The sequence below is a fragment of the Heterocephalus glaber genome, unplaced genomic scaffold, assembly GCF_053883595.1.
Source record: "Heterocephalus glaber isolate CG9 unplaced genomic scaffold, H.glaber_assembly_v1.0 deba00001666, whole genome shotgun sequence".
Classification (NCBI taxonomy): Eukaryota; Metazoa; Chordata; class Mammalia; order Rodentia; family Bathyergidae; genus Heterocephalus; species Heterocephalus glaber.
The window spans coordinates 19,699,394-19,724,816 of record NW_028258406.1 but is presented as its reverse complement, the minus strand read 5'-3'; the positions used below and the strand labels follow the sequence as shown (position 1 = coordinate 19,724,816).

The following is a 25,423-nucleotide window of genomic DNA, read 5'->3' as shown; positions in this document are numbered from 1 at the left end:
ATCTTCATAAGGAAAGAGGCCTAGTCCTCAGAGTCTTAATTCATGCTGGGAAAGTCATCTTCCCAAAGGGATTCTATTCTCCACCTAATTAGTGCTGCTACCAAGTAGCCTCAGGAGGAGAGATGTTTCCCTGTTAACAGTCAGGCCTGTTGTGTATTACCCAAGACAAAGCCTACTTTTAATTCCCCACAGCACAGCTCAGACAAGGTTTCAAGATTTGAAACAAATACAGAGAGGATGGAACGGATGACAAATAGTGCTTAAGGGGTAGACAGAGCTATGACATGAAGGGTTTTATGCACCACACCAAGCAACTTTTTTTTTTGGTACTGGGGATTGAACTCAGGACCTTGCACTTTCGAGGCAGGTGGCGGAACCACTGAGCTAAATCCCCGGCCCATGCTAAGCAACTTTTATGTGGAAGACTATTCAAGAAGTATAAATATAATGTGATTAGATATGTTTCTTAGAAACATCACTCTGTGCCAGAAGTGGTGACACAGGCCTGTAATCCTAGCACTTTTGGAGGCTGAGGCAAGAGGATCACAAGTTTGAGCTCAGCATGGGCAACTTAGTAAGGCCTTGTCTCAAATATAGTAACAATAATAATAATGCCTGGTGATACAGCTCATTACAAAAGCCCTAGGTTCAACTGCCAGTACTGCAGGTAAAAAACAAAAATACACTCAGATGGTGGTGGGAGAAGTTAAGAATGATTTCCATTTTTCTGTCTCAGGAAACCATACAGATAGTGATATTTAATGTACAAAATAGAGGGACAGGTGAGAGAATTCAAGGGGGGAAGGAAGGAGGGAGATATGGAAAAAAGGAAAGGAGGAAGGAAAGACTTTATACATACATACACAGAGAATACTATTTAGGCATAAAAAGGTTGGAATTCTGTCATTTGTGACACTATATGAGTATAAGTAGGATATTATGGTAAGTGAAATAAGCCAGCACAGAAAGACAGTACTGCATGATCTCACTCATGTGGAATCTGAAAATACTGATCTCAAAGAAGCTGACAGTAAAATACTGGTTACCAGAGGTTAGGGAGAACAGGGAGGAGGAAGGGATGAGGAAAGGTTGGTGAATATATTCTTACAGTTATGGTGTTCTATTGCACAGTAGGTGACTATAGATAATATACTGTATATTTTTTTGGCACTGGGGATCAAACTCGGGACCTTGTGCTTGTGAGGCAGGCGGCGCAACCACTGAGCTAAATCCCTGGCCCCACAAAAAACTTTTTTTTTTTTTTTTTGGTACTGGGGATCGAACTCGGGTACTTGCACTTGCGCAGCAGGCGACGAAATCACTGAGCTAAATCCCTGGGCCCCACAAAAACATATTTTTGATACAAGGTCTTGCTGTGTAGTTCATGCTGGCCTTGAACTCACTATGTAGTCCAGGCTGGCCTTGAACTTCTGTCAATCCTCCTGCCTGAGCCTCCCAAATGCTGGGACTAACAGCATGCAACAACAAGTTTGGCACAAATACATACAATTTTTATGTTGATTAAAAATTAACTAATTGGGTTGGGGTTTAGGTCAGTGGTAGGAGGGCCTGGGTTCCATCCTCAGCATCATAAACACAAAACACAAATTCTAGACTTGTACTATAACACTATGCTGCCTGGAGAAAGCAGTAGTGATGCTAAAACATGGCAACTGAGCCTCACTAATTCTTTTTTGTGACTGTTAATTAAAACTATCTTAGAAATGCCTGTATATACTATTACTTATTTTCATAAGAAATAAAACAGGCTGGGTGTGCTGGCGCATATCTGCAATCCCAGCACTGCAGAGACTGTGGCAGGAAGATGATTCCAACTTCAAGGTCAGCCTGGGTTACACAGTGAGTTCAAGGCCAGCCTGAACTGTGCACGGAGACCCTGTCTCAAAAAACAAAAACAATATACAAAAAAAACAACCCAAAACACAAAAGAACCGCCCCCCCCAAACAACACCAAAAAACCCCAACAAACTAACTGCTTAATCTTAGAACCAATTAATAAAATGACAATGGCAATATAATTTTTAAAAAGAGAGGCCAGGGCTATAGCTCAGTGGCAGAGTGCCTACTGAGCATGCACAAGGCCTTGGGTTTGCCAGCCTCCCGCCAACAAAAAATTAAGAAAGCAAAGTTAATCAACCAAAGTATCAAAACTATCTGCTTGTACAATAAAAGAATGAAACTAAGCATGTCATTTCTTGTAAAATCATTATTATTTCAGACTGCTAGGTTTTACATTTGTTCTTCAAGAAGAGACAACTTGTCACTGGGTGATACAAGTATCACTTTTAATCTTAGCACTTTGGGAGGCTGAGGCAGAAGGATCACAAGTCTGAGCCCAGCCTGGGTAACTTACAGATTTGTATAGACCCTGTCTCAAAATAAAAAGGGCCAAAAATGTAGCTCAATGTGAAAGCCCTGGGTTCAATCTCCAATACTGTTAAAAAACAAAGAGGGCTGGGATTTAGCTCAGTGGCACTGCACCTGCCTCGCAAGCACAAGGTCTTGAGTTTGATCCCTGGGGTGACTTTCATTATCTGCTTAGCCCATAGAGATGATTATTACAATGTAAAGAATTTTAGTGCCATAAGCTGGGGATGTAGCTCAGTAGTAGACCCAGTGGGAGAGGCCCTGAGGTGAGCCTCAGTCCCCCCCCACACAAAAGAATTTGTTTTTTGTTCCTGATCTTATTTGTGTACTATAAGCACACACGGAATTATAACCTAAAATTTAAAAAAATATATATATATATATATATATATATATATATATATATGGCCAGGTGATAAAGCTTAGGATCAACAGAGAGAAATTATGTTCACAGCAGGAACCCTTGATATGATGTGATGGAAATGGCATTTTACCTCTGTGACCTTACTCCTCAAAACTCATAACCCCAGTTTAATCATGAGAAAAATCACACTGTAATTCCAGTAGAGGGGTAGCTTACAAAATACCTTGATACAAAATCCCACCACATCAGTAAGAGTCTAAGAGGCTATCACAGCCACAAGGAGTCTAAAGAAACATGAAAAGTAAATGTAATATCCTGGATAGAATCCTGGAATGGAGTAAAATATTATATAAACCCTAATAAACTATAGATGCTAGTTAATAATGTATCATTATGGGTTTGTTAATTTAACATGAACCATCTAAATGTAAGATGTTAATCACAGGTGAAGCTGGGTGCTGGGCATATGGTGACTCTCTGAACTATCCTTTTACTATAAAATTTTAAGGGACGGGGATTTAGCTCAGTGGGACCATGACTGCCTCCCAAGCCCAAGGTCATGAGTTTGATCCCTGGTACCAAAAAGTAAATAAATAAAAAATAAAGAACATGTTTTTCCCTTAAATGTAGTCTATTTTTGGGCAGGGGATTTGGCTCAGTGGTTCCACCGCCTGCCTTGTAAGCGCAAGGTCCCAAGTTCGATCCCTGGTAAAAAAAAAAAGTAGTCTGTTTTTAAAAAATGTACTTTAGAAGTTGGGTACAGAGGTACAATTCAGTACCTAGGCAATTTAGTGAGATGCTATCTCAAAATAAAAAGGGCCTGTAAAGGCCCTGCGTTCAATCCCCAGTACCATTAAAAACATTTAAAAGTACATCAGAGCTCTTATTTAACATTAGTAATTATCAATTAACTATAAAGACAGTCAAAGTTGGAACTTTATTCCCTCTAATTCAGAAAAGTCACTTAAAAAGAAAAACTTTAGAAATTCCACAGTTCAACTTGTCTATAAATTTTAAACATAAAATTTAATAATGTGTTCTTCAACCTACCATTTTTTTCTCCCATCTTTTGGTGCTGTTTATACATATAAAATTCTTCAAAATTAAGTTTATCAAGATTGAATGATATTAATTACTCTGATAAGAGTGTAACTGGAATCCAACTGTTGCCTACAAAAGGTGCAATCCTCAGACAAAATAAATCATTGTGCCATTTTAAACACAATATTCTTTGATACTTAGAAACCGTAGTTGAAAAAGGTTTCACAGATGACTAGCAGTCCCAACAAGTCTGGCTGATGCATCTTCATCAAGTGAGTATTTATAGCAATATCACACTATTAAAGAGTAAAACCAACTCCATCTTTTGGTCCACAAATGCATGAGACATCCTGTAAGAAAAACAATAAAGAATGGTGCATATTTGTAAAGCACAAAACATAAAGGGAAAAAGATATTGTTATAACAACAGCTCTATCTTTTAAAATAGCATGAATCATAATAAAATTCCAAATTAACTGGAAAAATATGTAAAATATCAAAATTAGAAAAATTACTGAGGTTAAGAATTACTCCTAATTCTGTCACCCATATTTAACATATTTGTTAATTAACACTTTTACTATATCAATCAACAGTTAAATAATTCCTATCTTATAAATACTTTAAAACCTTTTAAATGGAGATAATAATGCTGCCTCATAAGTTCTGGTGAGAATAAGACTTACCTATTTAGAATAATGCCTGATAGATGTGAGGGAGTCAACAAATGCTAGCAATTATTATTCTTTCAGTATATAATTTCAAAACAAAATTTGAATTTTAGTGAATATAAATTTTCATACTCTTTCACCAATAACATTCTGCACTTTCCCTCATTAATATTTTTTTTTTCCAGTACAGGAGATTGAACTCAGGACCTTGTGCTTGGCAGGCAGGTGCAGCGCCACTGAGCTTCATCCTCGGCCCTCATTAATATTTTTTATGACTAAATGCCTACATAATATACTTCGGTCAAAAATCCACACATTAAAGATTTAGATATGAGTCACCATCTAGTAAGTTCTACTATTTCTCACCAATCCATAAAAAATATTAGAAGACTTAAAATATAATATGGTCATGCTAAACACAAAAATACCCAATGTACAAAGTCTGTGACTCGGGAATTTAAGCAGATGAAAAGCTACAAAGGCAATGCCAACCATAATCACAACAAAATAGGATGGGCAGGAAACCACACAAAGGAGACAAAGGTACAAGAGTCTCAGAACATCTGAAGAAAGTACAGCATGAAAATGAAACTTGCTATGCTTACCAGATTGATTAGTTTAATAAGAGGAGAATTAATAAAGAATTCTGAAAATAATTTTAAATAAATATTATATTTGATATCTTCAAGACCTAAAGAAGGAAACCGCATCCATGAAATAATATACAATTCTGAAAAATAACCAAGTAAACATCCTGGATAAGAGTTGTTGCAATAAATTCAACAGATGACTTAATAATGGATTGTCCTGAAGAACCACATAACCTGAAAGACTGGTAACCTGGAAGACTGAGTTGAGTAACTGCTGGAGAACACAGACCAAAGAAACAAGAGAAAATATAAAAGAATACTGTATAGATGAAGCAATAATAATCAAAAATTTCTCAGAACTGGAAAACACATAAGCCCTCTGAGTCCATGCAAATAAAATTATTAATACATGCCACTAGACAATTTGTGATAAGCTTCAGAATACCAAAAATAAGTCTTCCAAACTTCAAGAAAAATCTGTATTATCTAAAAGGGACATGTATCAGACTGGTAATGTAGTTTCTCATCAGAAACGCCAAATACAAAATGTTAAAGGAAAATAAGTATGAACCCAGGATTCTATTTCCAGCCAAGGTATCTTTTGATACCTATGAGACTTCTACAGATACTCAAAGAGCCACCCAGAGACAGACAGAAATATGGTTAAGTACTTCATAAAGAAAATTAACCAGGGCCGTGGTGGCACAGTACTATAATCTCAGCATTCTAGTGATACAGGGGGACCAAAATGATATCCAAATAAGCAAAAATAATCCACACAAAGGAAATATTACAACTCCCAATCTGCTAGATATCCGAAATCGTGTTCTCTATAAAGTTGAAGAATGAATTCTAGGAACAATGGAGGCTAAGAGTAAGAAAAATTTATTGTCAGAAGGGGGACCTGAAAGTGGGTTGCCCACCCACCCTGCTTTTCAAAGGTGTTTTATATGGCAAAGCCAGGAGGTGAGGAGGGTACAAAGTGGGACCAAACTAGGATCGGGGATTTAGCTCAGTAGCATCAAACCTGCTTGGCAAGTGCAAGGTCCTGAGTTTTATTTCTGGTACCAAGAAAAAAACAAAACAAAAAAACAAAAACTATAAGACCCAGTGGAAGATTACAAGGTAGGCATGAGGTGAGACAAAAACATAATCAACAAATAAGATTACAAGTACAGTCATCCAGGTAATGATTAAATGAGGATCAAATGGGAAAACAGGGCATTGTACAAATAATTTCTGGAAAGGAACCGGGCTAAGGAGATTGATGTCTATTTAGAATATCAATCACTGCTAATCATCTCTAGGGGAAGTAGTACCTCTTTTCTTTTTATAATGCTAACCAGTGAATGTTCCTCAATTGTTTTTCCATGCTGAGAGCTCAGCTTTATCTAACTGCCTTATAATAATTTCTAATTTAATACTAGGAGGCTGAGGCAGGAGGATTACAAATTCAAGCCCAGCATAGGCAATTTAAAGATGTATAGTGACCTTGTCTCAAAATTAAAAAAAAAAATTTTTAAAGGCTGGGGATATAGCTCAGTGTGAAAGCCTTGGGTTCAATCCCCAGTACCACCACAAACACCAAAACTGAAAAATGCTAGGTTTCCCCTCATCAGGAGGATATCAATACTGGTTAAGTTTAAAGTTTGTTAGGAAAATATAAATTTAAGAATTGTGTTGAAAATGTAAATGTAATCTACTAAAAGAAAACAGCCATGCGAGGTGGTGCACACCTGTAATCTCAACACTTGGGAGGCTGAGGAAGGAGTATCTATCTCCATGAGTTCCAGGCCAGCCTGGACTTCATAGTGAGTTCAAGGCCAGACTGAACTACACAGCAAAACCTGTCTCAAAAAACAAAACAACAAAAACCAGAACAAATAAAACTTGGGGTTAACCTCAAATGAAAAGAGAAATGAAAGTTATGCTTTAGATATAAAAGACATAAAGAAATGGATGGAAAATAAGATGACAAGAAGAAGGTCATATATGTTAATAATTACACTAAAGGTATGTTAACCTTACCTACTAAAGGAAACTCACATTAAGCAAAAGCTAGCTATGATAATTTTAAATAAGAGATCCACCTCAGTCATAAAAAATGACATAGAAAAGTTGAAAATGAAGGGATCTGGAAAAGGACACACCAGTAAACACAGGGAACATTCATATTGAGTTTAATGTAAAAGTCAAAAGAGATTAAAATATCAAAAAATATTTAACAGGGGCCGGGGATTTAGCTCAGTGGCAGTGTGCCTGCCTTGCAAGCGCAAGGTCCAGAGTTCAATCCCTGGTACCAAAAAAAAAAAAAAACCTGAAGAATTTTGCCAATGTAGCAAGCACAGAAATATTTAAGCCTTAACTGATTTTTTATTAATTAAAAAATGAGAAAATTGAAATTATTCATTTATCCATTCAGTTAAGAGGTTGAGAAAAACAGCTGGGGGCCCAAGCACATGCCTATAATTCAAGCACTTTGGGAAGCTGAGGCAGGAGGATCCAAAGTTCAAGTCCATCCTGGACAATGTATGTAGCAGGGGAAATAGTGGTGGTGCTGGGGCCCTGGATTCAATCCTCAGTACTGGAAGAAAAACAAGAAAGAAACTTGGAAAAGATCAACAAAGTAAGAAATGAAAGATAAGAGATTTTTAAACATTTTAAGGTTCAAACAGTTTTATAGCAATGCCTAGATGAACTGAACAATTTTCTAGGAAAATACAAACTACCAAGTAGGCTCAAGAAGTAAAAATTCCAAGAAGATGAATTAAGTATAAATAGAAATTAAAACAATAAACTCTTAACACAGGGACATGTCAATATAGCTCACCCCTCACTCCCAGTATACCAGCAGCTCCATTAAGTTTTAAAGATGAATTGTATAAAACTTTCAAGGGATGTTATTTCTGACATACACAAACTATTCCAGAGCAGGAAAAATATGAGGAGCTACTCATCTCTTTCTGCAAGATTAGTATAACCTTGACACATGAGAAAAAAAACACCCTCAAGACCAGAATTACTTCTGGTTATAAATGCAAAAACATTAAAATTATGTAGCAGTAGTATACATGTGGGATTATCTCAGGAATATCCAAAAAGTTTATCGATGTGAATTGCCATAACAGATGAATTAGTAGAAAGCTGTGACCTAAAACAATGCAATAAAATTTAATCACTACACTGGGAAGGAGAGACTACCCTTAGCAAACTAGGACTAAAAAAAGAACTTCCATACTTTGATATGGACTATTTACCAAAACCTAGCTGCAAAATAAATAAATAAATAATGAAACATTAGAAGCATCTTCATTAGGAATAGGATGAGGACAATCCTCATCACTGCTGTTATTCAATATTGTGCTGGTAGTCTTAGAGAAATACAGTAAAGATTTTTAAAAAGAGGGCTGGGCTGGGGATGTAGCTCAGCCCACCTGGCCTGCCTGGCAAAAGCAAGGTCTTGAGTTTGATTCCTTGTGGGGGTGGGGTGGGGGGCTAAATATTCAAAGACGAGAAAAATCTATTTGTAGAATAAGTAAAACGTAAAGCCAAAACCCATACAAGAGGTTAAGTCTGTAACATATTTTAGCAATAGCAACAGAAAAGGGACATACCCATAGACACTAAACAGATTTTTCAAATTATATAGGATACACATGTAAAGAACGTAAATTAAGATGACCCAATAGAAAAATAAGTTTTTTTAAAAGAAACATATGTTAATAAATATATGAATAGATATTCCAAACTTAAGTCAGAGAAAAATTTTGAGTAACATTTTCAGCCATCAAATAGGCAAAACAAAAAGAAATATTTGGTGTTGATCTAGATAGTGGCAAAATTGAACTCTCATAAACTACTTGTTGGATGGGTAAATTAAAAGATTAATAAAGAAGCAATCTTAGTCTGACCTACTAAATCTGAAAATGTTCATAACTTAAAACCAATTTCCATTTTTAGGTTATACATCCTTGAAAAATAGCACATGTGCACAATAAAATATAAAATATCATCCTTGCAGTGATGTTAAGGTGGAAAACTGGAAACAACCTAAGGTCCAGCAAGAGGAAAACAGCAAATAAAATGTGCTGCACAGCACATATCAAACAAAATAGATTTTAATATGAAAAGCAATCAGAGACAAAAGAAATAGTTTACATTTCATTCTTAACAATGGAACAGTCACTATTCAGCAGGTAAAATAATCCATAAATAACAGTGAGCTATAAATGTTAAACTGTAAAGATTATCAAATAAAGAAATGTGTGTAGAATGATACAGTACACCACTTCCGTTAAAATGCATACATAAAGGGTGGGGTGGGGGGGCCGCGACCTTCCTTGTGAGCGGGGCTGAATCCCTGATCTGTAAGAACTTCACGAGCGAGTTGGTGTCTAAAATGCATACATACATTTTCAGAGAATATGAAGACTATATGAAAGGACTTGAAGGCTGTGCACCAGTCTTCAGTGTGGATGAAGGGTAGGGGGAGAAAGGGAACATTCAGTGATTCTAGATTGTGCTCTTTACCTGTTAAAAAGTTCTAATTCTCTAAAAGGGGAATGTGAAAGTTAATTTTTTAAAATTAAGAATATTCAAAAGGGAACTGTCCATTTTAAAGTTATCTACAGCATACTGGCAAACTGCCTCCTAGAAAGGTTCTACCACTTTACTGTGCCACTTGAGCAAACTCAATGAGTGCTGTACTTTAGAATACCCCACCACCCCCCGCCCCGTTCCGGGAATCGAACTTATGCTTGCCAGGCAAGGGCGGCACCACTGAGCTAAATCTCGGTCCTAATGAGTGCTTTACTTTAAAAAAGCTCTGACGAGTGTTGTTCATATTTTCTGAAATTTGAAAAGTAAAACGTATTTAATGAAGAAAATTTGCAAAATACAGAAAGGGATAAAGAAAATTAAATCACAAACATCAAATAGAGGCAGACAATGCTAATATTTCAGAGTAACTGGGATCTTCAAATTTGTTCTTTTTTCTTTGTCACTTTTTCATTTTGGAAGAGAAATAATTCAGTCTGCTTCGCCTCAATTTACAGTTCCTTTTCGGTTCTTAGTTATAATAGTAGTGAACATTATTGAGTATAAATCGCGTTAGGCACCTTCTAAATAATTCATATGTTCTTATTTAATTCACATAGCAATCATGTAGAAAAAACGGTTTTTCTGATGAGGAAGGTAAGGAATGTCACACTGTAAGTAGCAGACACAAACCAGGCAGCTTGGTTTCAAGAGCCTATGTTTTGATTAATCCACCATTCATTCTACCACCTCAACGTTACCATTCTATGCTAGATTCTCCCCTACAGTAATAGAACTCACTGCAGGTTTCCACATGCCAAAGAGCAGCAGTACCTTACATACATATCCGTACTTTAATTATTTTTTGGGTCGTAGGTGATGCAAGTCAGGAGCTCTTATGATCTAATTTCAACTCCGGGATCTTGGATAAATGATTTCACTTATTTAGGGCTTGTGCAATCTTACCTATAAAATGGGTCAATGGTTAAAGCTTCAAGTTGGCTTCTGGATTTTATACTGCAGTCCATGTCCTGCAGTCCCCTCTACAGCTTCAGGTTCCCTCTCAGCTGGTCTGGAATCACCAGGAGATAAAGAACAATGTAGGGGCTGGGGCTCAGGGCGCCGGCGGGTCCCTCCAGTCTGGGACTGCGAGTGAGGGTAAGGAAAAGGGACGCTGCAGCAGCCGGTGCGCGGTTCCTGCTTACGCCATCGAGGGCCCCGCGGCGCTTGCAGGTCTTCCCATTCCCTGGCTAAAGGAGCTGTCGAGGAAACCGAGTCGGCAACGCTGACTCCACAGGGTTTTCCAGGCCGCTCGCCACTCCTGAGGGCGGCGCTCCGCCTGCTCCGTTGGCGAGGCAGGTTTCGCCCGCGAGTCCAGCTCTTCTTCAACTCTGTGCTGCAAGGACCTCAGGCCGCACGTAACCTTTGGCCGGGAAGTACTTCAGCGTTTACTAGACTTCACTTCATCCCGGAAGGGGGAACAGCACAACTTCTACCCTCCAGCATCCGCAGTGATATGATCACCAAATGGAAGGAGTCTGACGACCAAATCCTCTACCGCCGACCTGCCTCGAGCCCAACACTTACTCTCCGGGTCTCCCGCCGAACAGCCGACACAGACACAGAATCCCGAGCGCGCCGCCTCCTGATTGGCTGTCAGAGCTCGCTTCTTGTCTCGCGTTTTGTGAATGGACCAATTGGATTACTCACAGTTTAGAGACCAGCATGGCTGGAGTGGTGGCGCAGCTCTTTTCGTCGGTAGGTGTATGGCTGCCATCTTGTGTGTGGCTTGGTCTGGTCTTCTTTGGGGATTGAAAAAGTATGTAGCGGCTGTCCTTGTGATGAGGACATAGGGGAGGAGAGAGGTACTGGAGGAACCAGGGGCGGGGGGTGGGGGTAAGAGATACCACGCCTTTTCACTTGACGGAAAAGACAAGTCTCCTGGGCCTGAGTTTCATCCCTGGCTAGGGAGAGCAAGGCACTGGTGTTGGTGGTCATCCTGGCTTTGAGTTTGTTGGTGGCTATAATGCCTCACCCTTGATTCCGTGGTTTCTGACAGCTATTTCTGTAATCTGTCCCGGAAAGCGTCTGCCAACTCCCTTTATGGATAAAGTAGGCTGGCTGATGGATCGCAAGATTCAGAAAGGAACAAAGCTGGTAATTGGAAGGGAAGAAGGGAAGATGTCTCCTGGACCATCCTCTAGTTTGAAAGAAACCTTTTTTTTGGTCCTTTGTCAGGAAGCAGCTGTTAAACTGTTTCTTCTGGAGAGAGTTGCCTTTTGATTAAGACGATCCTTTGGTATTAGTGAATGTCTGCATTTGAGCCACTTTATTCATTAGCGTGCATTAGCCTTTGCTCCTGCAGCGTTTTTTCACTTGTTTGGTTTTTTGAAATGTGGTACAAAACAGGAAGTGAAGAAAGAATGTCATCAAATTTTGATTTCCTTGGTTTCAAAGTGTTTGCTGTAAGATGTGTAAATCTCTGGATTTACTTTACCATAATTTGTTGCTTCTTCAAGGCTTGTAGGGAAAACACTTTAACTTCTGAGTGCTTGTTGGAGGAAAGAGACAAGAATTACTTTGTCTTTCTTTCTTTTTTTCCTTCCTTCCTTCCTTCCTTCCTTCCTTCCTTTCACGTCAAAGTAGAAAGTACACATCATCTTTCGTTTGAGAGGAAAATGTATTGGATCTGAAACCAAACGAATTAAAAAGTAATATGTTGTGAGCAGGAAGATTGACGGTTCAAGGCCAGTGAGTCCTGCAGTACAAGGCTAGCTTGAACTACACAGAAAGATTCATGTCTCAAACAAAATAAATAAAAACTAAATAATAAATTACTTTGTTTTTAAATTTATTTTTTATCCATGAATCTTGTAAAACCTAAGTTGCAAGAATTCAAGTATCAATAATTTACTGTTAAGTTGATGGCTAAAGTGCATGTTAATAGAAGATATGTTATCGAGTAAATTGATAGGTAAGAAACACCAATAAATGATTGGAGGTGTAGCTCAGTGGTAGAGCAGGTATTTAGCATGTGCCAGTGAAACAGTTAATTCCGTACAAATGGAGCTCATGGTTTCATGAAGTTGTGAACCAAAAAGAGGAAGTTAGGAGAGTTTTAGTGGAAAGAAGAAAAAGGTCTTGGTAGATGTCTACCATATGGGGATTCTGAATGGAAGTCCAAATTGTGTTGCTTTCTCCCTTTAGTAACTGAAAAACCAAATTACATATAATTTCTTCTTTTATTTATTTATTTAGGTGCTGAGGATTAAACCCAGTGCCTATGGCATACTACACCCACTGTCTGCACCTCCAAACCTTTAAAATTAGGAACTGCACCTCCAACCCTTTAAAATTACTTTTTTTTTGGTACCAGGATCGAACTTGGGACCTTGTGCTTTTGAGGCAGGCACCAGAACCACTGAGCTAAATCCTTGGCCCTAAAATTACTTTTAAAGTATAGAAACATCTTGCTGTGCATTGTAATAATTTTTATTTATATGTCATTTGGGGGGAATATTTTGAAATGCATTTGCAGAAATATTCTTATATTCCCCATTAATGCCTTTCATCATCACCTTTCTGGTATTTAATACTATCCATTTGGGGATAAATTGAACAGGAAAAATATGACTAAACATAAAAAGATTTAAAACTGAAAGGGTTAAAATAAATGGCCACTGCAGTTTCGTATTCACCTAATCAATGAAATTGATTGAATACCTGAGCCTAGATTTCCATTGATCACTGACTGTGTTAGGTAAATACAGCGTAACATTCGAATTGTTTCACTTAAGAGGAAAAAAAGCCATTTAAAGTATTGTCTTAATTACTTTCTCATTGCTGGGAGAAAATATCCAAGACCCACAAATTAGAGTAAGGAAAGGTTTATTTTGGCTCAGTTTGTAGAGGTTTCAGTTCATAGTCTACTGGTTCCAAGGTAGGGCAGCATGGCAGAAGTTCAGGGCATGGCAAGCAGGAGGCAAGGAACACTCAAAGCAGGAGGAAGGAGATATATATATATATATACATATATATATATATACATATATATGTGTGTATATATATATATACACACACACATATATATATATGTGTATATATATATATACATATATATATATATACACATACATACCCACAGTCACCCATCTCCTCCCACCAGGCATCTCCACCCAGCATCACATCTAGCTACAAACCCATCAGTGGATTAATCCAGTACCACATGATCCAGTTACCTCCCAAAAGCTTCACCTATGAGTGCAAGAAGCTGTGGGGGAACATCTAAATATAAGGCATAGCATTCCACCCCTGGCCCTCAAAAGACTCATGCATGTCCCTTTGTGCAAAATGAACTTAGTGTATTCTAGAGCTGCCAATGTCCTAACAGTTTCAGAATTGCTGAAAAGTCTTAAGTCCAAAGTTTCTTCTGAGATTTAAGGTAAACTCTTAGCTCTGAGCCCCCTACAAATGAAAAGGAAGTTAAACACTTCCAACATACAATGGCACAAGATAAGCATTCCCAGTCCAAAAGGGAGAAATGGGGGATAAGAATGGGACCAAAGCAAGACCAAAATCCAGCAAGGCAAACATTAAATCCCATAGTTCCATGTCCAGCACCTGGAACAATCTGTGGCAAGATAGGAACTCTAAAGCACTTGGGTAGCTCCGCCCCTATGGACTTGCAGGTGGTTGTGTTCCAGAAATCTCAGAAAGAAATACATGGAGACAAAGAATTCCGGTAAAATAATAAAATTTCTACTCACGAGCAGGACCACCAGAAACCTGTTTGGTTAGTATCCGAGCTCCTTTGTTTAGCGGTTCCCTTTTTATATCCTTTTTAGCCATTATCTCATCCCTAGTAGTCTTTGATGTGTAAATACAATTCCAGTTCCTAATTACAAGTCACAGACACAAGATAGGCCATATACATTGTAAATTCACCCTGGCATTGCAACTTTTTTAGGTTAATGAAGTTACTGGTTAAAGAGTCAGATTACCTTCACCTTAAAGAGAGTTATGGGAAAAGCAAATCTTAAAAGAACGCATTACTTATTTTGCTTCTACAATTACCTTAATATTCAATCTATTAAGTTATCTAAAACTTTTCCCTATCAGTTGTAGTCTTCATGGCTTCTTTTTTCAGCCAGCTTTGTACACTCCTTGCGACTTTCCTCAGGTAAATAGGCATTCTTGGCTTCTCTGACTTTTTGGGGTCTCCACTGTACCTGCAGTTTCACTCTCACAGCTTGACACACTGCCCTCTCGGGGGCATACTGCTGCTGACCTCCCAGGCTGTCTAAAAGCTGGGTAGAAGCCTTCCTTACCTGAAAACTCTTACATTCTGCATACATATAAAACCAGCACCACATGGATGACACCAAGGTCTTCCACCAACTGGAACAGTAGCAGAGTCCTTTTGCATCTTGCTAGTAGTTGCAGAGGCTAAGTGCCTCAAAGGCTAAGCACTATGAATCCAATTCTGAGGAACAACTTCCCTAGCCAGCTGCCATTCTGGAACATCTCCCTGGTGCTCTCTTCTAGAAGCAAAATCTTTCATCTTTTGCAATTTGAGGCTGCAGAGGGTGAGGTCCTCCTGGTTCTCGCTAAGCCCTCACTCAGGCCATCTTTTCTATTCTGTTCCAAAGTATAGTACTTGGTTTTTTAACGCTAATCCTTTCATAACCAAGTTCTACTCTGTTCCATCTTTGGAGCTTCCTTTGTCACCGAACTCAAAACTTAAAATCATTCTGCTGGGCTAATTCCTCTTGATTTTCAAGGTACAGCTGGCTGAAGGACCCAACAGTAACCCTGATATAGGGATGATATAGGGGAAATAGATGTAACTCCCAACTTGTTCGATGTCTGACACACTGAGCGCCACCCCCTGCCTTTCCACAGGGAGTTGATTTAAATACTTTCTGGATTCACTCAGCCTTTTGTTTACTTTCTTAAATTGGGCCAATTTATAGCCTTCCTAGTGATAGATCTGGGGAAGGAGTATAAATCTGGCCAAAGTCTTTTGACATTGGGGCTGACCTTATCTCAGGGTCTAGCTCCTAGTCCAGTGAGTTTCCTGTAAAGGTAAACACATTGCCTTGAAGCTGCTGTTTTTCTTAAAAGTACAGTTTTTAAATCTTGATTTTTTAATCTCCTTTCTACCCAGTTTTTAATTTCTTCTCTCCTACCTCATTATTTCTTCTACCTCACAACCATTTAAAATGATATTTTTAAATGACACATTAGAAAGAAAATAGGAGAGACTATGTATCACAGAAAGGACAATAAGACAAATAGAGGATAGAAAGGGGGGGGAAAAGTCAAACATTTTAAAAAAGAAATAAGAGGGCCAGGGATTTAGCTCAGTGGTTCCACCACCTGGCTTGCAAGCGCAAGGGTCCAAGTTCGATCCCTGGTACCCCCCCAAAAAAAGAAACCAAAAAAGAAATAAGAGAAGATGACAAGATGGGCAAAGAAAGCCAAATATATATAGTTCCACAAATATAAATCAAAGCACAGTGGTGATAATTATATAGCATTTGAATACATTTAATGTAAATTTTAAAATGGTTAAAACTAAATTGTGATCTTAAAAATAGTTAAAATTATAAATTTTGTGTATTTTACCACAATAAAAAATGTATCCACCACCTGCCCCCACAAGCTCAAGGATCCAAGTTCAATCCCCGGGTCCAAAAAAAAAAAAAGTAAACCTACTACTCATGGTCGTACATGTGTCCTTGAGAGGCTGAGAAAAGAAGATTACAAGTTCAAGCCCAATTTGGCAGCTACGTGACTTACTAAGGCCTTGTCTCAAAATTTAAAAAAAATTTTAAAAAGTGTGGCTATTGCTCAGTGCAGAGACCTAGGATTCAATCCTCAGTACTGAAAGAAAGAGAGAGAGAGAGAAAAAAGAAAGAAAGGGCTGACTTTATAGATATTGATAGGTATGCATCAATCTGGGAAGTCAACCTGGAACATTTAACACTGAGCTTATACAACTGTTCAATTTTAAAAACAGGAAAAATTGTTTTTATAATTATGGAAAAATAGAGCAAGTCACTTGGAAAGAAAATCACATTAGATTAGATTTTTGGGCAATAGCATTTTATGGTAGATAATAAAGCAACAGTTTAAAAAATATTCAAGGAAAATAATTTATATCTCATCAAACTAACCTTTAAGAATTTGGGCCATTCACAAACACCTAAAAACATGAAACAATTCAGAGAAGATTGTTTTAATGAATCCTTCCTGAAGATTATACTAGAGAACAAATTTCAGTCGACTAACAAATGGTTGGAAAATGTTCAACAAAACCATATGGTGAGCATTAGGTATATTTGTGTGTAGCACCAGGATTAAAAGATGGGGTAATAGTGATAGAATAGTATATGAATAATATATAATCTAACATTGTAGAAATAATATACCCCTTGCCAACATTAAATAATGACTCTTGTTTTAAAGGAAATAAAAAAATATTTTGAGTCAGATGTGAGTGACCATGGCCTGGGAACATGATTCATATTTCTTTGAATGACATTCTACTGTAGAAGAGGTTACATGAACTTCTATTAGTCATAGAACAAAAGAAAGTCATAAATCAATGCATTTATCAAATACATCAATGTGAACACCATGTAGGTGGTATGGAGGCTGAACAGGCAGAAAACAAGTTAATCTCCATAGACAGTACAATTGTAGTATACCTAACCTGCCCCATTAGGGCTCTCTAAATTGACATGTACTAAGCAACCATAATGTTGTACACAAACTAAAATCCATGTAAAAGTAAGTATGGGGCCAGGGATTTAGCTCAGCAGCACAGCGCCTGCCTGGCAAGTGTGAGGTCCTGAGTTCAGTCCCTAGTACCAAAAAAAAAAAGTAAGTATGCCTTTGATGTGAAACACATTTCTTCCCAGTGGACTATGACACTTTCCTTGGCATTGATCCTTACAAGTGTCCTTATTTCAAGCCTTAAAGGTCTTCTGTGAGGACCAAAGTTGTAGACCATGTCAAATTGGCTCCTTTCATGTATAATTATTGACATAACACAGGTGATATAAAGAAAGCAAGGTGACCTGAAGAAAGCCTTCCAGGACTCTTGTTTTGACCACCCCAGACCCTTTTCATGTCCTCAAACCCTTTATATAAAAATTGCAGCCTTTCACCCTGATGGTGCTGTCCTCTCTTGGACTAGCCCAGTATCCTCTTGCAGTATATCAGGAAACTCTGAACTTGTCTACTATTGATAAATTCTTTTACCACTCACAGCCTTTCACATTCCCAGCCTCACATGGCACATGGGCTATAACAAAATGGGAACATGTCTTCTATAGGTTATAGGTGTTGTAACATTCTTAGCATTAGAGTTGGTGGAGGCTAGAGTTCTGCTAAACTTAACAATACATTCTGATATGTTTATCTATCATCTATGAGAATGTCAGGTCAGATTCAAAAGTTAACATAATTTGCTATTAAAGAGCCTAAAATAGCCCAGGATAATCCTACATGATTCCATCTCTCTACAGTGAGTGTTTAGTCAGCTGTGGTACAGCAGTCTGTAGTATCTTTATCAGTACCTGATACTGTGGTATCTTTAAGTACTGCATTTCCATTTAGATGCAACTTCTTCAGGGAATTTAAGTTCACACCACAAAAAGAAAAAACAGGAAAAGAAAACAATGGTTGTTTGCTGATAGGTCTCCCACTGCCTCAGCAGCTATTATGTATAGTAGCTGCCCTCTTCCTCTCGTGCCTTGCCTCCTCCCCTGTGTGACGTCATGCCAAGATGGTTGCTCCCATCAAAGGACAAACCCTTCTTCCCAGCATGCCCCTGTTCCCGCCTAGAGAGTAACCTAATACTTGCTCACCTCCTACCACCTAGTGACTTCACCAGCTCCTCCATTCCCTAGTCAATACCTCACTCAACCCCGCCTCAGCCCCTACAAACCCCACCCCAGTCTCTATAAAAGACTCTCCCTGCCCTGGCCATATTACTTTTGTCTCTCCTTTGTTCAGAAACAGCTCGGCAGATCTGTTCCCTTAATAAAGGCTTGTTGTGGCCTGGTCTGGTCTTGGTCTTTGGCCTTTTACCTGACATTTGCTTCTTAGGAATTAGCTGAGAGGAAAAAGCACTTGAGCTGGTGGAAGCTTAAACAGACTTAGATGTACACGTAATATAAAACACTAATAAGAGTACCTACCAGTGATCAAAACTAGATGGTGGGAAGGAAAGTGAAGACCAAATCACTAGTTAATTTTGTTATTGCTTATAGGAGGAATTACAGTGGACCCTTGACTTACAAACTCAATTCATTCACGAGGGCTGGTTGTAACTCAAGTTGGTCAATTGAAGGCTCACCTTCTCTACACAGCCTTCAGTCTCTCTCCAGTATACAGGCAGATCTTAGTGTCCTTAGAGAGACATTGGCCCTAGGACTTCTCAATTACCCCACACAGGAAAGGATGTGGTAATGTTCCTTCCAGAACTCTTTAAGGGTTAAATCTGTACCTGAGACTATCTGGAAGCATAAGCGGCTGGCATTCGGGTCATAACTCAAGACTTTGGTCCTAAGTTAAAATTTTGGTTATAAACCAAGTTGTTTGTATGTCAGGCTAGTCATAACTCGAGGGTCCACTGTAATAGTATCTTAAAAGATGTGGGAAAGATGATTGTGGTGCCATGAACCTGTAGTTCCACCTATTCAGGAGGCTGAGGCAGGAGGATCTGAAGTTCAAGGCCAGCCTGGGCAGCTTAGCGAGACCTTGTCTCAAAATAAATAAATAAATAAATAAATAAATAAATAAATAAATAATTAGGGCTGGGGATGTAGTTCTACGTTGGAACACTTGGCTAGCATGAACAAAGCCATGGGGTCAATCCCAATACTGAACAAAAAAAGAGTGGTGGTGGGATGAAGAATATTATGGAAAGATATTATGGGACTTAACCACAAGAACAAATACATAAGAAGTTTACTAAATGCTAAAAGAAATACCCCCTAAAAAAGCACAGAAAGCAGACCCCATAGGGCTAGAGGTGAACTATATGTCTTTATATGTATATGCATAGACTGTTAACCGTAGCATCAGTAATATCAGGCTGTGAGGTTTTGTTTGTTTGTTTGTTTGTTTGTTTTTTAGCTCTAAGGATTATACCCACAGTCTTGCACATGCTAGGTAAGCATTCTAGTGCTAAGCTACATCCCTCCGTCTTTTTTATTTTTAAATTTTGAGACAGGGTCTCATTAAGTTGCTAAGTTGCCCAGAAAGGGGTCGAATTTGCGATCCTCCTGCCTCACCTTTCCAGAGTGTTGGATTACAGGCATGTACCACCACACTCTGAACCCATAGTGAGAAATGAATCTTTTCAAATGTAGAAAATGGAGAATTTATAAAAATATCTTTTATATATTAGGCCACAAAGAAAACCTCAATTCAGAAAAACAAAAATTATCAAACAAAATTCTGACTACCTGCAATAAAATTAGAAAATTATTTAAAAGTAAAGCCTAACTCCAGGTTTCAGTAGGATGATGGCAACTACCTAAACCCAAATCTCTCCATATATTCTCCAAAAAAAGCATACAGATTTATCACCAGAGTAAATTAAACCATCATCACTTTTGCCTAACTAGCATAAAGCAAAATTGTGGGTAAATAGGGAAGTTGACCCTGCAGTCCAGCAGGGCTGGCTCTGGAACCCTTGCAGACCTGGTGAGTAAGGTGGAAACTATATAGAGAAGAGGAGAGGGAAGCAAGACCTAGCAGTAGCAGAACACTGATAAAATAACTCCGAGGATGAGAAAGTCCCACCTTGAGTAGGGAAATACTGAGAAATGTGAGAGCTGTTGGATGAAAGGGTCTTGGAAGTACTTGGAATGACACAGTCTCTGAAAAGTACTGCTTCTAGGGAAAGGGGGTGACTTGGAAGAAGTACTTTGAAGGGACATTGAGCCTCCAGGTAGTGGAGGCTTAGTAGTAAATGAGAAAGAAGAGATTATAGAAATTAAAGATCTTAGTGAAACAGAACAGAAGATAGATAAGCCCCTCTCCCACCCAAAAAAGAGTCACTGATGAAAAACCCCACTTGATGAGGTACTGTTGAACTAAGAAACCCAATAGTTCTTTCATATCCCTCATTCTTGTCTATGACCCAGAGACCACCATAGGGACATAGAACAAACAAACTCCTGGGCTTGTAACATGTTAGTCATTGAAAGTGTGATTTGTGTTTTCTTCTGAGACAGCCAGGGACTTAAACATGGTTTATTGCTAAAAACTGTGACGGTTCACTTGGGCTTACAGAAGCCCAATAGATAACTAAAAGTAGAACAAAGTTTGATCTTCATTTTGTAAAACTCTGGGTCAAATCCCTTCTCAGCTCTGTTTATAGGCATTTTAGTCATTTAGGGAGTGTCTGTCTAAAAGGTGGTGAAACAAGGCTTATTTCTTCTAAATTTACCCAGTCTGTCTCACCGTGCTTCAAGACTGAGGACATCAGGATAAGAAATTTACAGGAACAATCAACTGTCCCAAGAAATTTAGAATCACTTTGAGTTCCAGTAAAGCCTCACAAGCAGAGACAGTCATCTCTTATAGAAACCAAAGTTCCCCTCAAGGCATGAGGATTCCTCCAGAGCTATGAAACTAGAACTGAGATAATGATGGACCAGATGTCAGTGCATCACAGTACACCATAGAACTAGTCCCTTTTCTTCATTAATGAGCCTGGTCACCTGTCCAGCAGAGACTTGTGCGCACTTCAATTTCTACAAAGCCCCTTTCCTATCTTCTCTTAACTTTCTTTTGTTAGAGGACCAGCTTGAGCTTTGTCAGAAAATTGTATTCCCCCTTTATTTTCTTTTACTTTTTTTTTTTTTTTTTTTTGGTACCAGGGATCGAACTCAGGACCTTGCTTTTGCAAGACAGGCGGCGGCATCACTGAGCTAAATCCCTGGCCCTTTGCTTTTTAATTAAAGCTTTTTCCTATGAATTTGTGACAAATGCCTCAGTTTTAATTCCCGTTGTAATTGAAGCAAGGACCAGTACTGGCCAGTGACATATATACAACTCATCTGGTTTAAGAAAAATAAAACACTTCAAAATGAACAGAAGATGGCAGACAACATCCATATAAAGTTATTTTAAGTAGAAAGCAAAATGAGAGTCAAAACATTTCAGCTGATAAAAAAGCTCCCCAAAACATTCAGCCATAGATCTAAAAAAAAAAAATACTACGTTACAATACCCCTGAATTAAATCTAAGCATTTGTAGAGATGAAAAGCCTCAAATCCAAATTCAAAATGCCAAAACAAATGGAGAGAAAGATATGAAAAGTAAATTTCCTGAACTCAGGAAATAGGAGTTTCTAGGAAGAAAAACCAATAGCTGAGATAATATTTCAATTTTTATCTGTGGAAACATTTAGAAATAAGGGAAAACACAAATGTGCATACAGAAGAGCCTCAAGCTGGCCATGTATCTCAGTGATACCATACTATGTAGCATGCTAGGCCCTTGTTTCCATAACTAGCACCACCAAAAAAGTAAATAAATAAAAATAAAAAAGGTTCACTGTGTATTGAGAATGTTGATACAAAATGGTTACCTCCAAGTCATGTAAAACTATTAGACTTTCAAGATAATGAAGAAAAATTCTTCTGGGCTTCTAGGCAGAAAGAAGTTATCAGTAGACTTTCAACAGTGACATAAGGAATAAAATACCCATGGATTAAATATAGTTAAGGTCTATAAAAGTGTAGGCCAAGGATTTTATAACTGTCCCATTTCCAGAAAAAACAAAAACCATGATAAATCCCACTTTAGTAAATAACAGTATTTATGTGATGAATGCCACGAGCAAAGACAAATGACAAAATAAGACCAGATATTTGGACTTATATCACAAAGAGCCAATCTCCTTAATGAAAATAATTTCCTGAAAAATCTAGACAAATAAGACTATCAACCCAATTGAAAAATGGGTCAAAGATATGAAATGAGAGTGCAGATGATAGATGTATAAAAGATGTTCCAGCTTTAGTCATATGAGAAATATAAATTAAAGCTATACTAAAGAATGAAAACTATTCTAAAGCATTTTTCTCCAAAATCCAAAAGTTATACAGTATACTGTGTAGACTGTGCAGAAATAGTCATTTTGATACATTTGTAGCAGAGATGGGTACATAACCATAAACTAAATGGGAGAGGATATGTCAGTATCCACCAAAATTACATGTAGATTTATTCTTTGGCATAGACATTTAACTTTTAGGAATCTGCTCTAGAAATACAAGCTGTCAGCTGGGAATGTTGGTGCACACCTGGAACCTCAGCATTTTTTTTTTTTTGGTACCAGGGATCAAACTCAGGACCTTGCACTTGTGAGGCAGGTGGCAGTATCACTGAGCTAAATCCCCAGCCCCACCTCAGGATTTTGAGAAGCTGAGACAGGAGGATCACAAGTTCAAGCCTACCCTGGACAATTTAGTGACTTAACAAGACCATGTCTCAAAATAAAAAATAGGCTGGGGATGCAGCTCAGTGCCAAGGCCCTGGGTTCAATCCCCAGTATCACAATAACTAAGAATAAAAATAAACTATTATTTGTATATAGTCAGTCACAGCAGCATTACTAGCAAAAGATTGGAAGCAACTAAGATGCCCATAGAGGATTGATTGATTGAATATAACACATCCAAAGAGTGAACAATCTCCAGGTACATGGCATCCTTATTTTGGGGGGGTGGTACCAGGAATTGAACTCAGGACCTTGCACTTGCCAGACAGGGCACCACTGAGCTACATCCCTAGCCCACATGGTGTCTTTTCTAAGTCACCCTTTTTCCAAAGAAACGGCATGTAGAATAATCTAGAGGCAGAAAGAGGGAGCAAGAGAAAGGTGCCCAGGGAAGAGAGATTTCTCTAACTATAACTTGTTTCTATTTTGACCATAGATGCTTATGTATTTACATATTCAAAAATAAACTTAAATGAAAATAAGGAATGAAAAAATCTGAAAAGAAATTGGAACACATTTATGCAGCTCTAGCTTTTTTTTTTTTTTTTGGTACCGGGGATCAAATTCAGGACCTGGTGATTGCCAGGCAGGTGCTATGTTGCTGAGCTAAATCCCTGGCCCAGCTCTAGCATTTTGGTGACATAACCGCACAAGAAGAAATAATTTCTAGTGATTTTATAACATAATTTTGGTTTGTACCTTCTTAGAGTGATAAATGTTCAGTAATAGTATTTTGATGTATTGCTCTTTTGAGACTATTCTATGTGTGTTACTAATTAAAATAAGTATTGAAAAGTGTTGGACAAGACCATAGTTTATCAAGCCGTGACTTCAGATAATTTAGTCAGAAAAGTCCTTTGACTGATTAAAGAAAATGATAATGAATTACAGAATTTCACCAAAGTTGAACCACAGTAGTTTGTCAAGGCTGTGACTTCAGAAAATTTAGTAAGGAAACTCCTTTGATAGATTAAAAAAAGTGGGAATGAATACAAAATTCCAGCAAAGGAGAGCCTAATGTAACAGAGTCTGTGTTTTGTGGCAGACATTGTGCTGGCACTATATATATTCTGTGTCATTTAGTTCTTGCAACTGTACATTGAAACCAGAGATATCATTTTCCAGATAGGTTCAGGGAGTTTAAATCACTTGCTTTAGATTGTCTAGTTACTAAAATAGGAGATTCAGATTTAAACACAGAGTTATGTGACTCCAGTGCCTATCCATTTTCTACTACATTATTACAGGTTGTACATCAAATTTTAAGAAGAAAGAACATCAGGACCTGCAGGTTCTGTTTAAAAAGTGTTGCTTCTCAGAAAATAAGAATGAAGATTACAAAATTGTGGTTTATATGTTCTTCATGCAGAATCAGTGTACTAAAGGAGAGAAGTATAAGTTTTCTTTTATTTATGGTGGGGAAATGTAATGCACACACACTTACATTGTTGTTGGAAATAAATTTTACAAAGTAATGAGAGTGTGGGAGTGTGGAATAGTGGTATACCACTTGCCTAGCATATGCACGGTGCTGAATTTAATCCCTAGCACTGCCAAAATAATATATATTTTGTGGCAGGAGGTAGAACCACTGAGCTAAATCACCGGCCCAAGTATATATATTTTTTTCAAAATTGTCACTGATGGCTGAAATTTAAAAAAGAAATGAACAAAAAATATGGTATAGCAAAAAAGAAAAAAACACTTAACAGGCATGGGTTTTCATATGCTTTTAATTAAAAGCAAAAATCCCCAAGCCAGCTATAATGTTACATGTCTATAACCCCAGCACTCTTGGAGGCTGAGGCAGGACAGTCACAAGTTCAAGCCCAGCCAGGGCAACTTAGTGACTTAGTAGACCCTGTCTCAAAAAGGAAAATAATAAAAATAAAAAGCAAGGCCAGGGATTTAGATCAATGGCACCGCACCTGCCTTGCAAGTACAAGTTCCTGAGTTCGATCCCTGCTACTGCAATAAATAAATAAATAAATAAATAAATATTTTATACCAAACAAACAAAAACCAAAAACTCTTCTACATTTTGCGCTGTAAAGCAGTAGAGAAATGAGAAGGCTAAAATTTTACCAAACATATAATAGGAAGACTAGTGGGCCAGGGATTTAGCTCAGTGGCACCGCACCTGCCTTGCAAGCACAAGGTCCTGAGTTTGATCCCTCATATTGGGGGAAAAAAAACAACAAAAAAAAGGAAGAATAGGAAGAAAGCATTTCTTAAATAAGGAAAAGCTCTGTATAGCCCTTTTATATAAGATTCTAGTTCAAATAAATTGTGTTTCTTCCT

General features: G+C 38.0%; 2 protein-coding genes across 31 annotated transcripts in view; one reads left to right on the top strand and one right to left on the bottom strand.

Annotated features, from left to right (window-relative positions):
- Positions 1–11,225, bottom strand: part of Setdb2 (SET domain bifurcated histone lysine methyltransferase 2) — a 46,468-nt gene extending 35,243 nt beyond the window's left edge. For 12 of the 15 annotated variants that reach the window (XR_015445905.1, XR_015445906.1, XR_015445904.1 and 9 more), the window contains exons 1-2: positions 10,557–11,220; positions 3,803–4,143 (exon numbers count right to left, since the gene is read on the bottom strand). Coding sequence is in view for 10 of the 15 variants with exons in the window: in XM_087197427.1 (XP_087053553.1) it covers positions 3,803–3,839 (37 nt within the window). In the remaining 5 variants the exon portion in view is untranslated. Of the gene's footprint in view, positions 1–3,802; positions 4,144–10,556 lie in introns of all 15 variants that reach the window. The other 3 variants (XM_087197434.1, XM_087197437.1, XM_087197429.1) reach the window with 3 other exon arrangements.
- A 69-nt stretch (positions 11,226–11,294) lies between these two features.
- Cab39l (calcium binding protein 39 like) overlaps positions 11,295–25,423 on the top strand; it is a 210,195-nt gene continuing 196,066 nt past the window's right edge. For all 16 annotated transcript variants that reach the window (XM_087197450.1, XM_004844158.4, XM_021257834.2 and 13 more), the window contains exon 1: positions 11,295–11,348. The gene's annotated coding sequence lies outside the window, so the exon portion shown is untranslated. The remainder of the gene's footprint in view (positions 11,349–25,423) is intronic.